The sequence below is a fragment of the Homalodisca vitripennis genome, chromosome 3 (assembly GCF_021130785.1).
Source record: "Homalodisca vitripennis isolate AUS2020 chromosome 3, UT_GWSS_2.1, whole genome shotgun sequence".
Taxonomy (NCBI): domain Eukaryota; kingdom Metazoa; phylum Arthropoda; class Insecta; order Hemiptera; family Cicadellidae; genus Homalodisca; species Homalodisca vitripennis.
The window spans coordinates 206650887-206664424 of NC_060209.1; the positions used below are offsets into that span (position 1 = coordinate 206650887).

The 13538-nt window shown below is 34.7% G+C and overlaps 1 protein-coding gene across 1 annotated transcript in view; it reads right to left on the bottom strand.

Moving 5' to 3' along the window:
• Positions 1 to 13538, bottom strand: part of LOC124358058 (phosphatidylinositol 4-phosphate 3-kinase C2 domain-containing subunit beta-like) — a 212912-nt gene that overhangs the window by 172185 nt on the left and 27189 nt on the right. Inside the window, 4 exon segments of the mRNA XM_046810345.1 lie at positions 2305 to 2487; positions 2887 to 3131; positions 6273 to 6353; positions 12372 to 12534. Coding sequence (XP_046666301.1) covers positions 2305 to 2487; positions 2887 to 3131; positions 6273 to 6353; positions 12372 to 12534 — 672 coding nt within the window.

Genomic DNA, 13538 nt, shown 5'->3' on the forward strand with positions numbered 1-13538 from the left:
GAATGACGGAAGCACCTCCCCACTTTTCACGTGCCGTTTCTGCTTACTTAAATCATCAATTTCCTGGACACTGGAATGGTCGTGGAGGGCCTCACCCTTGGCCACCAAGATCACCAGATCTATCTTCATTGAATTATTGCATCTGGGGATGGATGAAAGACATTGTATACAAGACAAAAGTGAATTCTCGTGATGAATTAATTGCCCGTATTATGGATTCGGCTGTGCAGATACAGGGAAGTCCTGAAAAATTAAGAAACGCAACAAAAGCAATATACAAACGTGCTGCAAAATGTATTGATAATGATGGCCTCATTTTCGAACATCTATTATAAAAGGTGCGTACGGTTGGGCCCAACCTGATTAATTTTGCTTAAAACTAGTAATGTATTATACTGAATAAAATCTTTTTTTGGTACTTTTTTCTGTTTTATTTTAGACTTTGATTATATCAATTTTCTCAGAATTAAATTCTCTACAATTAATGTTTGTTGATTTTATGTATTTATTACCAATTTAACAAAGTTATTGTACATCAAACTTAAAAAAAACATTGTTTCGTGCCCCAATTTTTTTTGCATTTAACCTGAATCCCTCAAAAACTACTACAGGTACAGTTCTGAAACCTATTTTATTAGCTTTATCAGGTAAAAATACATAATAATCCACAATATTTCTTACTTAATTAACCTTTCCAAAAGTTCAGTATGGCTTTATTTTACTCTTTACCCAGGAATTCAGGCGAAATCTTTCGCTAGCTGTAACTCGCTAACGAAGCGTTTTCGGACCTATGTTTATATAACATTTTTTCATTATTTTTACTAGTACAATGTGCTGTAGAAGTGGGGGGAGAACTTCATGAATCACCCTGTATATATATATATATATATATATATATATATATATATATTTATATATGTGCGTTTGTGTTACTTTACTGCGTGTTAAACGTAATTTACTCACACTTAAACTCAATAGCAACTTTCATTGTTACAATACTAGTCGCACTTAGTCCACCTACAGTACAGTAGACTCAGCCTAACCCTGTCCTCCTTAGAACATGCTGGAATAACTTTATTTAATAAATTTCCTCTACTGGCTCATGAAGTAGACTATGATAGATTCCAAAAGGCACTTTATATGTGGTTGACTGATAATGCTTCCTATAAGTTGAAAGAATGTTATCATTGGTAGCATTAAGTTTTAGCTATTATTGTGATGTACATACTTTTTATTTAACTAATTTTTTGTACCTTCTGTAATCTAACTTTATAACTTATTAGTTGTTTTAATGTCTTTGACATGATCTATTGACTGTTGAATGTGCTTAATGATCAAATAAATTTGAATTTGAATTTCAAACACCAATCAGGACTAGAAATTAATATTGAGGGACAAAACCCAGGAAGAATAAAATTTCTAACTGAAACATATTGAAAGTGATAATTATTAGATAGACAAAATTTAAATTAAAAGTTATAAGTGATATTGACTGATACTCGATTAAAATCAAAATGTTTGAAAACTAAACTAGTGCTTACTCGAATACTGACTGAATGTAAATGAATTATAAATTGAATTGAGCAACTAATGATTAGTTCATTAATAGCACCAATAATCATGCTAACTTATAAAAACCTGTTTTGAAGAGTCCAAATTACAAATTTTTGCCATAGAAAATAATAAAGACATAATATAGAAATTGAGAACAGCAAACTAAGGTACAAATAGTAACAAAAGACAAGTTAAACTACTTTAAATAAATATAATACTTTCAAGTCAAGCTTGTCAGTGTTATATCAGGCACCTGTAGTGATAAGATTACTTCAAAGGTTACTCATACCCACATTTGCACAAGTGGTGTTGCCTTGAGGTTAAATTTAATCAGTAAATAATTAAAGCCACAGCACCACAACTGGAACAAAGTTTTGTATATCCCAAAATGTATTAATGCAACACCGACAAAATATATTCTTGTGGTAACCATTTACAAATTCTTTTAAATTGTGATTTAAAACTACTTGATAAATATATAAAGTGATGAAATTTCACTGTTCTTATTTCAATAATTTCATAGTTAGATTACAATGGATGTAAGGCTATTTCAACATAAAATATTAATTAGGTTATAATTTCAAACTTTCTTTTACTCTTATCCAGTTATAACTTTTAATGCATGAATAAATAATATATAAATCACAAATTTGGACATATGATTATTTAATTTAAACTCAAGATTTGAATTAGAGCGATAATTGACAATAATAAACTAATAATATAGAATTTGAAGACTTAACGGCTCACCTGTGTCCTCGGGAATGGGTTCGGAGGAACAGGAGGGTGTGAGGAGAGGGTCAAAAGCCTCCAGGAGGCTGACTCGTACCCCCTTGTCCCGGTGTGGGTCTAGCTCCGAGTCAAACGGAGTCAGGTCTATTAGGTTACTGTTGTCCCGTTTCTCCACCGTCCTCAAAACATTCAGATTGTTGCCTGCAATACAACCGCAGTACACTAATAAACTGTTACTGAGTAAGAAGAAGGAGTTTTAGAGAGTAACTGGTTTAGATAACACAAATTAGACTACTTAGAACACATAAATTAGCTATTATAAAATTACTAGAATAAATGATAATTTTCCTTCAAAATATACAATAAGGACTCACTATACAAATAAAAACATTGAAATTTATATAAAATCGTGAATTTAATCAAAATTACTGCCACAGATTTTAATTGATTGTTAATAATACAATTTTTACTGTTAAAAGTCAACCATTCAAAACAAATATACATTGGACGAATGCACTTATAAAATTGATATGAAACATTTAGAGCTGGTAAGATTGACATTCATATACAGTATATATGACAGTGGTACAGAATACCTACCGTTAAACTGACTAGGGTTGGCAGCGGTGGGTGGAGGTTGTTGGCCCCTGGGGATACTGAAGAACATGAAGGGGTTGATGACGGGATGAGACTGGGATGAGTAGGTGGAAGGGGTGGAGACAGTGGGGAGGTAGAACCCCGGTGGTGGAGCCGCATGGAACATAGAAGTAGTGGACAGTGGCGTAATGCCGCTCAGCTCAGAGCTCAAATTGTTCAAGTCGAACCCGATGTCTCGGAAACCACTCCTGGAACCAAAATCTCATTAGATCTTTTCTCTGATTTAAATTTCAAAACATATAGCCCCCTAAATATTAAGATATTAACCCTGGAACTGGCGGTCATATTTCTCTCAGTGGCAGAGTGTTTTAGTACTTGATACATTGCCTCATATTTATTTTATTATTAGATGGTTACTATAAAGTACCTATGTCATATTATATATTTCTTTATTCAGCATTGTTCAATGAACATTTTTCACATAATATAATTAAAACAAAAAAATACTCTTACTCTAACTCTTCATGAAAAAAAAAAATTTTAGAAAAAAGAAAAGTTAGTTCAAAGTTTTTGATTTGTAAAATTGTTGTTGTTAGTGATATGCAAAATCCAAAATATAGAAAAGGAAGAGCATTTGATTCTGAGTAAAAATAAAACAACACATAGTTTATAAGGTATTTATTTTTACATGTGGTAAACGATAAAAAAATCATACACTGACATTTGAAAGTGCTACTTACCAACAAAAGTAAGAACTTCAAAGCTCACTTGGATTTGTACAATCTTGTAACTATTAGTTTATATTAATTTTCTATTTTTTATTATATATTTTTTTAATTATGTTCTGATTGAATGTCTAAATCGGAATCCTCATCGTTGCTAATTTCATGTTCAACTGGTTCTCAAATGTCACTTGAACGACCGCGGAAATTATGATCCATTACGTAAACAATCACAAAAAATTACTATTATTGTGTTATATACACAACCATCATTACAAAAAACTCAAACAACCAATAAACCAGACCAGCTGACGAAATAACAATAGCCGAATGAACCAGTTGACTCATCGCTGCACGCGCAACTAGCGCGGTACGCGGGAGAATGTAAACAAACAGTTCCGAGATTATAAAACGTATGGACGCGTAACGAAACGATAAAATTATTTATTAGTGTATTATTTACATAAATTGAACCTTCCTCTTTCGATTGGTATCAATACCGATACTCTTTGATCGTGTTTTAAGTACGTAATATTGAGAAATAAAAGACGTATTAAAACGCCCGATATCGGGCGCTGCCATCTAGGATGCAACTAAAACGCCCGATATCGGGCGTTTGCCAGTTCCAGGGTTAAACCAGAAACATTGATTCATACATAAAATACAAATATCTGTTTTGAATTCAACAGAGTACATAAAATTGGTTTTGTAAAAGTAAACATCTGCCTGTGCTTGTGTTCATGCACAAGTGTGTAAACATCGGTCACAAGCAAATGAACAGACTGATACTGATCGATGTTGCATTCAGGTGTGCCAGATATGCTATTTTTATGATAAATTAAAAAATAAAAGGACAATAAATAATAAAAACCCAAAGCAAACAGGACAGTCTTTCATAAGACTATTGGACGGGCTAATATCTATTTCATAAATGTTGCTGAGCAAATGAATTGAAAATTTAAAGATAATCTAAACGTACAATACCCACTTGTAGCAAACTCAAAACTAGACTGTCTGAAACCAATAACTAACTTTACTAACTAACTAAAACTTTGGGGAAATATTTTAATGAAATTGAAACCCAAAAGTTCAATAGGAATTGTGAAGAAGACCATGCATGAGATTATGTCAGAGTAAGTGATAAAATCCCATGAGCAGTCAGTCCATTCATAGCTGCACTTTTCCAGATGCCTGAGTAAAGCCAATTAAATTGGTTCTTTCCAAGTCTACATTGACCTAAAAAGGTGTTACACAAGGATCAATCTTGAGTTCTCTTCTCTTCTTTGTTTTGTAAATAACATAACTAAGAAGATCCCAATGGGAAAGCCTTATATTGACACTACTCTTGTTACCAGGCACCGGGCTTAGGAGCCCTTTAATTAGACTTCCCAAATGAATTTGCCCAATTTTTCCAAGATAAAATTAAACCAGAAAAAACCAAAAACATTTTGCATTTGAATGCGTTATAATGTTGACAAATGTGGCATTCAGGTAAGCCACCATCATGGCACAGATGTGTCATTTTTATGATAAATAAAAAACTATTTTGTTAGAGGGCAATTAATAATAAACCACCCAAAGCAAATTGAAAAGGCTTTTTAACAACTGTTTCATAAATGTTGCTGATAAGATCAATGGACATGTTTTAAAGAACCAAAATATACAGACAGCACACATTTGTAGTAAACTTCTTATCAGACTGGTTTAAAGAAATTAATAATAATAATATATTAAGAAACATTTCAGTAAAGTTTAAACACAAAACTTCAACAGGAATTGATGGACTGTGCATGAAGGTCATCAGATTCTATCAGAGTGAATTATATAAAATCAAATCCCTTGTGAAATTTGTTCATTCATAGCTGCCTGCAAGGTGGCCAAGGTAGTAAATAAATTCAATCTCTTATTTCCAAACCTAGATTAATCTGAAATACTGTTCTATAAGAATTGAATCTGGGTCCTCTTCTCTTCTTTGTTTATGTAAATTAAATAACTAAGACGATTTCAATGGAAAGCCTTTTTATATGTATTGATGACATTTATCTTTATCAGGCACCATACTTAGCAGCTCTTAAATTAGATATTTTTATTAAAGCGAATGACAACCCAATTCTTTGAAGAAAATTGCTTAAATGAAACCTCAAAAACCCAAAAATATTTGCATCAATCCAGAACACAAAGATTCTTGGTCACATGGTCTATGCACTGTTTATACAGAGACAGTTATAGCAACATCTGCTAGATATAATATTGTATGATTACCTACGCTAGAGTGAACAGCTGGCCAAAATTGAAGGCAAGTCAGCTAAAGTCATCTTTATACTTAGAAGTCTCTGCGACTGAGTGGGCCTAGCATATTCAGTCACAAAATTTAGAATTTATCAACAAAGTAGACTCATATTACAAAACATATTTGCCAACACAAAGGCCTATTTGCTCCCCCCCCCTCCTAACAGGTCAGTTTTTACCAGCAGAAGCCCAATTTGAGCCAACTCCTGAGGAACAAAAAGTACCAAACAACCAGGAAGTATTTATCAATATTTTAATATAACCTTTAATACGTTAATACTCAATTTTAAAATAGTTATGCTTGTCTCCTGAAATATATGCATGTAGGCTTTTCTAAATACTTAATTATATAATAACAAGTTCCAGGTGGTAACTGACCGCATGGTTGGTGGAATTCCAGAACTCAAGTTCCTGACAGAATAATCATTCAGTGGTTTTGGAATAACAGACAAATCGTTGCTGTAACAGAAAATGTGAACACATCAATTAAAGAAAGTACTGATATTAATATTCTAATTTAAAGAATAAACTTTTCTTCTCAAAGAAAATTGTAAATTACTGAAAATTAATTGTAAGGGGGGATGAATGCGTGGTGGGGGGTGAGGGAGGAGTCACAATACTTTCCAAGGGGGATTTGAATTCAAGGAAATTAAAGGTCAGGTGTCAGGATAAACTTCTTGAGTGCTGTATAATTATGATAACAATTAACAAAAAGACAACTATTTAGGCAGGTGTTTAGCAAACCACAATTGCACAATCTAAAAGTTTTAAATAGGCTAAATTTTATTTTAGACTTATTAACAAAAAAGGAAAATTATGTTATTGTTGAGGGAGACGTTAATATTAATGTTCTATAATACTAATGTTAATATTAATTATTCATTTTCATCTGAAGTTAAAGAATGCAAAAATATTTAAAAAAGTCAAGGAATGTATTATCTGATGGGTTTTCCGACTAGAGTAATGGCTTCAATATCAATCTGTATTCACAATTTTAATACAAACATTGAAATATCAGAAATTAAAGTATTTGGTTTAATAAGTGAACTGTCAGATTATGATGGTCAAATGGTGGAACTTTCAGTAGAATTCTCAAAAAAATATAAATAATAATGCTAAAAATGCTTTTTTAACCTGTAGCAACTTTTCAAAAATACTATGGAAACCTTTATCAAATTATTGGAAAATGAAACTTGATCAAATTTTTATAACGCTACAGTAGACTTAAAATATTTATGTATTATTTAGATTTTGCTTTTTTAGTTTAAAACTAAAATGAAGTGTTGACTAAAATGAATTACTGATTGTTAAAAAAAAAAGAAAAAAATAACATTATTAGATTAAGTAGTATTGATAGAATAATAAAAATAAAAAACTGCATACAATTTTTAAAGTGAGAAAAAAGCAGTTTAAACTCAAATTAATGATCCAAACAGTGTTAGTAATTTTAATTTAAAGTTCATAATCTTAGAAATAGTACTCAACCAAGTCTTGCAGTTAACCACATGGATCCAATTTTCAGGTGTACACCAGTAAATGAAAAAGAAATATTGCAGATTGTAAATTTTGTTTTTGACAAACAACACAGAGGTTACCATCGTCTGTTTTTCCAATGGCACCTGCTCAAGTAGCGATGTCAGATATATTTGCATCATGTTAATGCTAAACGTTTATATGTGTTTCTGTCCAGAAATGTATGTACTGTATCTCGATATATTTTTTTTTTCATTTTGCTACTACAGCAATAGCTTAGCTCTAAATTATTTAACAACAATTTTTATAAATAAGATACTTAAAACGTTAAAAATAGGTGTGGGTGAACTGTAAAGGGGCTCACCCAGCTCAGACTAAAACCTATAAGTGACTAAAGTAATCTGGTACGTAATTTTCAGAATCTGGCCAGTAACAAAGTACTACAGAGAAATTAGAACTGATAAAACTTCTGATTTCTCCAAGCAGCTCCACCAATGTTACAGGGAGACTATGAATTCTTCTCTGCAGAAAAAAAAGGTACACTCAATCAAGACGTGTTTAATCGTGAAAGGGACATCACAAGATGAACAAGCAGAGGGATACATTACACAGCTGTGAGTGAGCAGAGTGTGTCCAATCCTGAGGTGACATAAAACTATTTCAACCCTGCGGTTGAAGCGATTCGAGGACTCCCATGGCGCTTACTTTCTCCTGAATTTCTTTTCTATAAAGTCTGCCCACAATCTTACCCATTCATCTCTCAGAAACTGTTTTAAATGGGTTTCATATCTGATGCTATGGCTTTGAGTAAATTGGAGGAGTTTCCACATCTCTTGCGACTCAGTCGGCTAACTCATTGCCAGAGATCTCTGCGTGTACCACTTCACAAGGTCATTTATAAATGTGTGTAATAGCCTGTAGGCACAACTGGTGCCAACCTTACTCTTTGACCCGTCTGTCTATAGTGCCGCAAGGCCTCTTGCGACTCAGTCGGCTAACTCATTGCCAGAGATCTCTGCGTGTACCACTTCACAAGGTCATTTATAAATGTGTGTAATAGCCTGTAGGCACAACTGGTGCCAACCTTACTCTTTCACCCGTCTGTACATATAGTGCCGCAAGGCCTCTTGCGACTCAGTCGGCTAACTCATTGCCAGAGATCTCTGCGTGTACCACTTCACAAGGTCATTTATAAATGTGTGTAATAGCCTGTAGGCACAACTGGTGCCAACCTTACTCTTTCACCCGTCTGTATATAGTGCCGCAAGGCCTCTTGCGACTCAGTCGGCTAACTCATTGCCAGAGATCTCTGCGTGTACCACTTCACAAGGTCATTTATAAATGTGTGTAATAGCCTGTAGGCACAACTGGTGCCAACCTCACTCTTTCACCCGTCTGTATATAGTGCCGCAAGGCCTCTTGCGACTCAGTCGGCTAACTCATTGCCAGAGATCTCTGCGTGTACCACTTCACAAGGTCATTTATAAATGTGTGTAATAGCCTGTAGGCACAACTGGTGCCAACCTTACTCTTTCACCCGTCTGTATATAGTGCCGCAAGGCCTCTTGCGACTCAGTCGGCTAACTCATTGCCAGAGATCTCTGCGTGTACCACTTCACAAGGTCATTTATAAATGTGTGTAATAGCCTGTAGGCACAACTGGTGCCAACCTTACTCTTTCACACCCGTCTGTATATAGTGCCGCAAGGCCTCTTGCGACTCAGTCGGCTAACTCATTGCCAGAGATCTCTGCGTGTACCACTTCACAAGGTCATTTATAAATGTGTGTAATAGCCTGTAGGCACAACTGGTGCCAACCTTACTCTTTGACCCGTCTGTATATAGTGCCGCAAGGCCTCTTGCGACTCAGTCAGCTAACTCATTGCCAGAGATCTCTGCGTGTACCACTTCACAAAGTCATTTATAAATGTGTGTAATAGCCTGTAGGCACAACTGGTGCCAACCTTACTCTTTCACCCGTCTGTATATAGTGCCGCAAGGCCTCTTGCGACTCAGTCGGCTAACTCATTGCCAGAGATCTCTGCGTGTACCACTTCACAAGGTCATTTATAAATGTGTGTAATAGCCTGTAGGCACAACTGGTGCCAACCCTACTCTTTCACCCGACTGTATATAGTGCCGCAAGGCCTCTTGCGACTCAGTCGGCTAACTCATTGCCAGAGATCTCTGCGTGTACCACTTCACAAGGTCATTTATAAATGTGTGTAATAGCCTGTAGGCACAACTGGTGCCAACCTTACTCTTTCACCCGTCTGTATATAGTGCCGCAAGGCCTCTTGCGACTCAGTCGGCTAACTCATTGCCAGAGATCTCTGCGTGTACCACTTCACAAGGTCATTTATAAATGTGTGTAATAGCCTGTAGGCACAACTGGTGCCAACCTTACTCTTTCACCCGTCTGTATATAGTGCCGCAAGGCCTCTTGCGACTCAGTCGGCTAACTCATTGCCAGAGATCTCTGCGTGTACCACTTCACAAGGTCATTTATAAATGTGTGTAATAGCCTGTAGGCACAACTGGTGCCAACCTTACTCTTTCACCCGTCTGTATATAGTGCCGCAAGGCCTCTTGCGACTCAGTCGGCTAACTCATTGCCAGAGATCTCTGCGTGTACCACTTCACAAGGTCATTTATAAATGTGTGTAATAGCCTGTAGGCACAACTGGTGCCAACCTCACTCTTTCACCCGTCTACTCGACTACGGTATAAATATCCAACAAAATGTTTATTTCTGGGACTGTTAGTTTTTCGTTGAATGCGTTCCAGTCAGGCCTGGGCTGCACAACGATAGATCAATGGTAGACCCGGTTCCTGTTAGTGGACACAATTATGTAGGGGAGCCGTTATTTAATAAAACCAAGTTAGATTCTGACACACAGATTACCCCTTGAGGAGTCCCAGAAGTGATGGTGAGTCTAACAGCTCATGTCTATCGAGGATATATATGGTATGTATACTGAACAGATATTTATTTTAATTATGCTCTACATGATATTGAGTACTCACCTGACTTCGAACTGTTCAAGAGCAGAATTCGGACTATAGAATGAGATTAGGTCACTGGTAGGGGGTGCTGGGGTAGTGGCAACCAGAGTTTAAGCTCCAATTGCATTTGTTGCATTTTGCGAAACGAGCCGAGAAAATGAGACACTGTTGAGAATAGCTCTCGCAAAATTGTGATGAAATCAAGAAAAAGCAACTAACCATGAAAAGTTTATAGAATTTTAGAAATCAGTTTTTAACGTTAATAATATGGTTTTTCAATGATACCAAGATCATATATCTTTTGTCATCACATTTCACTTCATGTATATAAAATAGTAGACACTGTGCCTGCCTACTCTCGGATCAAAAAGTATTGATACCAGAGTTAGAACTTTAACCGCAAACTAACTAATAGAGCTAAAATTACGGGAGTTGCATTAAACTTAACCTTAAATTACATTAAAAACATAAAACCAATATTTAATACATTTTATTGTTTTGTGAGGCCTTTCGATATCCAAGATTGTTTTTTTGTTTTTTTCTCTTTTTTTTAAGTCTCAGCTACACAGCTATGTAGGCTTCGATGTTCACTGGTTTATCTCGTGTCCATACATGATTGGCCCTCCCCGGGATTTGAACCCGTGATCTCTCATATCTTCTTCAGACACATCACAAAAGTAAATACAAAAAGTAAATTTGATTATTAATATTAGTTAACATATGTGATTTAATATTAATTTGTCCTGTGTGGCGTAGTGTGTAAATATAATTAAATTATTACTGGTATTATACTATATAAATTTTGAAGGTTATTTTTGTAATCTTCGTTTAAGTAATATTGAATTTTGAATTGGTCCATCTTCTTGATTTAATAGATCATCTGTATTTCTTTGATTTATGTAATATGACTCCCATGCATTTAAATATTTTGGAGTGTTAACATGTTTTAATAGTTTTAAGTTTTTCTGTGATATAGTGTGTCCAGTATTGATGCAGTGGTGTGCGACGGCAGATTTTTCTTTTCTGTTGAATTTAATGTGGGAGCAATGTTCTTTATATTGTGTATGAATTTTTCTTCTTGTTTGTCCAATGTATTTTTTGTTGCAGTCATCACATTTAATTTGGTATATACCTGATTTATTAATAATTTCTTCTTCATCTTTTGGATTTTTCAATTTATTCTTCAATTGATTTGTTGTTTTATATGTGACGTTTTTATTTGTATGTTTTTTTAATGACTTTTGTACATCTTTAGATATATTTGTCCATGTAGTGCTTATCCAATTTGTGTTTGTGACACACATTTGCATGGGAGTCATATTACATAAATCAAACAAATACAGATGATCTATTAAATCAAGAAGATGGACCAATTCAAAATTCAATATTACTTAAACGAAGATTACAAAAATAACCTTCAAAATTTATATAGTATAATAACAGTAATAATTTAATTATATTTACACACTACGCCACACAGGACAAATTAATATTAAATCACATATGTTAACTATTATTAATAATCAAATTTACTTTTTGTATTTACTCTTGTGATGTGTCTGAAGAAGATATCTTGGATATCGAAAGGCCTCACAAAACAATAAAATGTATTAAATATTGGTTTTATGTTTTTAATGTAATTTAACAGTGACCAATATAAGCTCCATCTACAGCATTCAAACTTAACCTTGTTTATTTTTGCCTCTAGACGTATAAAGCAAATTATTTACAAACAACTCAGTTTTGTGTCTGAAACAATAAAAAAGGTACCGATATTAATGCTTTACTACTAAACTGCATTTTAAAAATAAAATTATTCATTGTTAAACCTGCCATTGAAGGTCCAAAGCTCATATGAAAAAAGCCAATAAGAAATTATATAATACATAAAAAGTATATTTAATTTATAGCTGCTTCCTCTTGCACTTAAGAGCGCGAGTGGAATGCGAACAATCGTAACATCGTACTAAGTAAGTAGTTAGTTAGTACAGTACTGACCTGACTTCAAACTGTTCAAGAGCAGAATTTGTGTTGCTGTTGGAAGGCCCAGTCGGACTATGGAAGGAGATCAGGTCACTGGCAGGGGGTGCTGAGGTAGTGGCAACACTGTTCCGTCTCACTACCGCAGGTGGAGGCTTTATCTGATAAACACAAGGACCCCCTGCAACACGTCATATAATTATGGTAACTATGGGGCAGCAGTTTTATGACACATTTAATGGTAAGTAATTCGTTACAACTGGTTCTGAGTAAAGCCAGTCAACAAAATTCAAGACCTCTCTGAAACTAATAATCTGGACCATGAAACGTCTCTATCTATCGCTGCAGAAGTTGGAAATGCCCTGTTATATGAAAATAAAATACTTAAAGAAAAACTTCATCAAGAAAAACTGAGAAAATCTGAGTATCAACTAGAACTGGAAGACAAACTAATAGCAGCAGAAGAAGTAACCCACGACCTCTCCGCTGAAAATATCAAATTACAAGAAGAAATAGATTTTCTGAAAAATAAGCTATACGCTGAACAAAATCATAAACAAGAACTGATTGAGCAAACTGAAATAGAAAAAAACACAGTTCTGTGATCAAATAAATAACCTATCCTCACAGAACTTGAATCTCATTACTCAAAATAGCCAACTTGAAGAGCAAGTAAAACAAGAAAAATCTAACTTTATCTTACTAAAGGAACAAATATACGACCTTACAAATAACATGACAAACCTCAAAAAAGAACTTGAATTAAAATCCAATTTGTTAAACAACATGTCAGAAAACTGTGAAGAACTTGCAGAAAAACTTTCTGAACAAGCCAGAACGGCCCATGAACATCTAAAGAGTTTCCTAAAGGCTTCTAAGACAGCTCTTAATAGTACCAGACTTTATGCTACTAATAATGACATTCCAGATAAAACCCTACTTTTACACAGTCTGACGCCCAGTGTGACAGGGAGAACCAGTCAAACTCCGACACAAAAACTGACCCACGAACTGACCGAGAGAGACAGCCAAACTCTGACACAAAAACTGGGTTACGAAATGACCTGGAGAAACAGACAAACTCCAACCAAAAAACTGAGCCATGAATTGACTGAGAGAGACAGTCAATCTTTGACACACAAACTGAGTCATAGTATGACTGGATCCGTAGACAAGATGCCATTT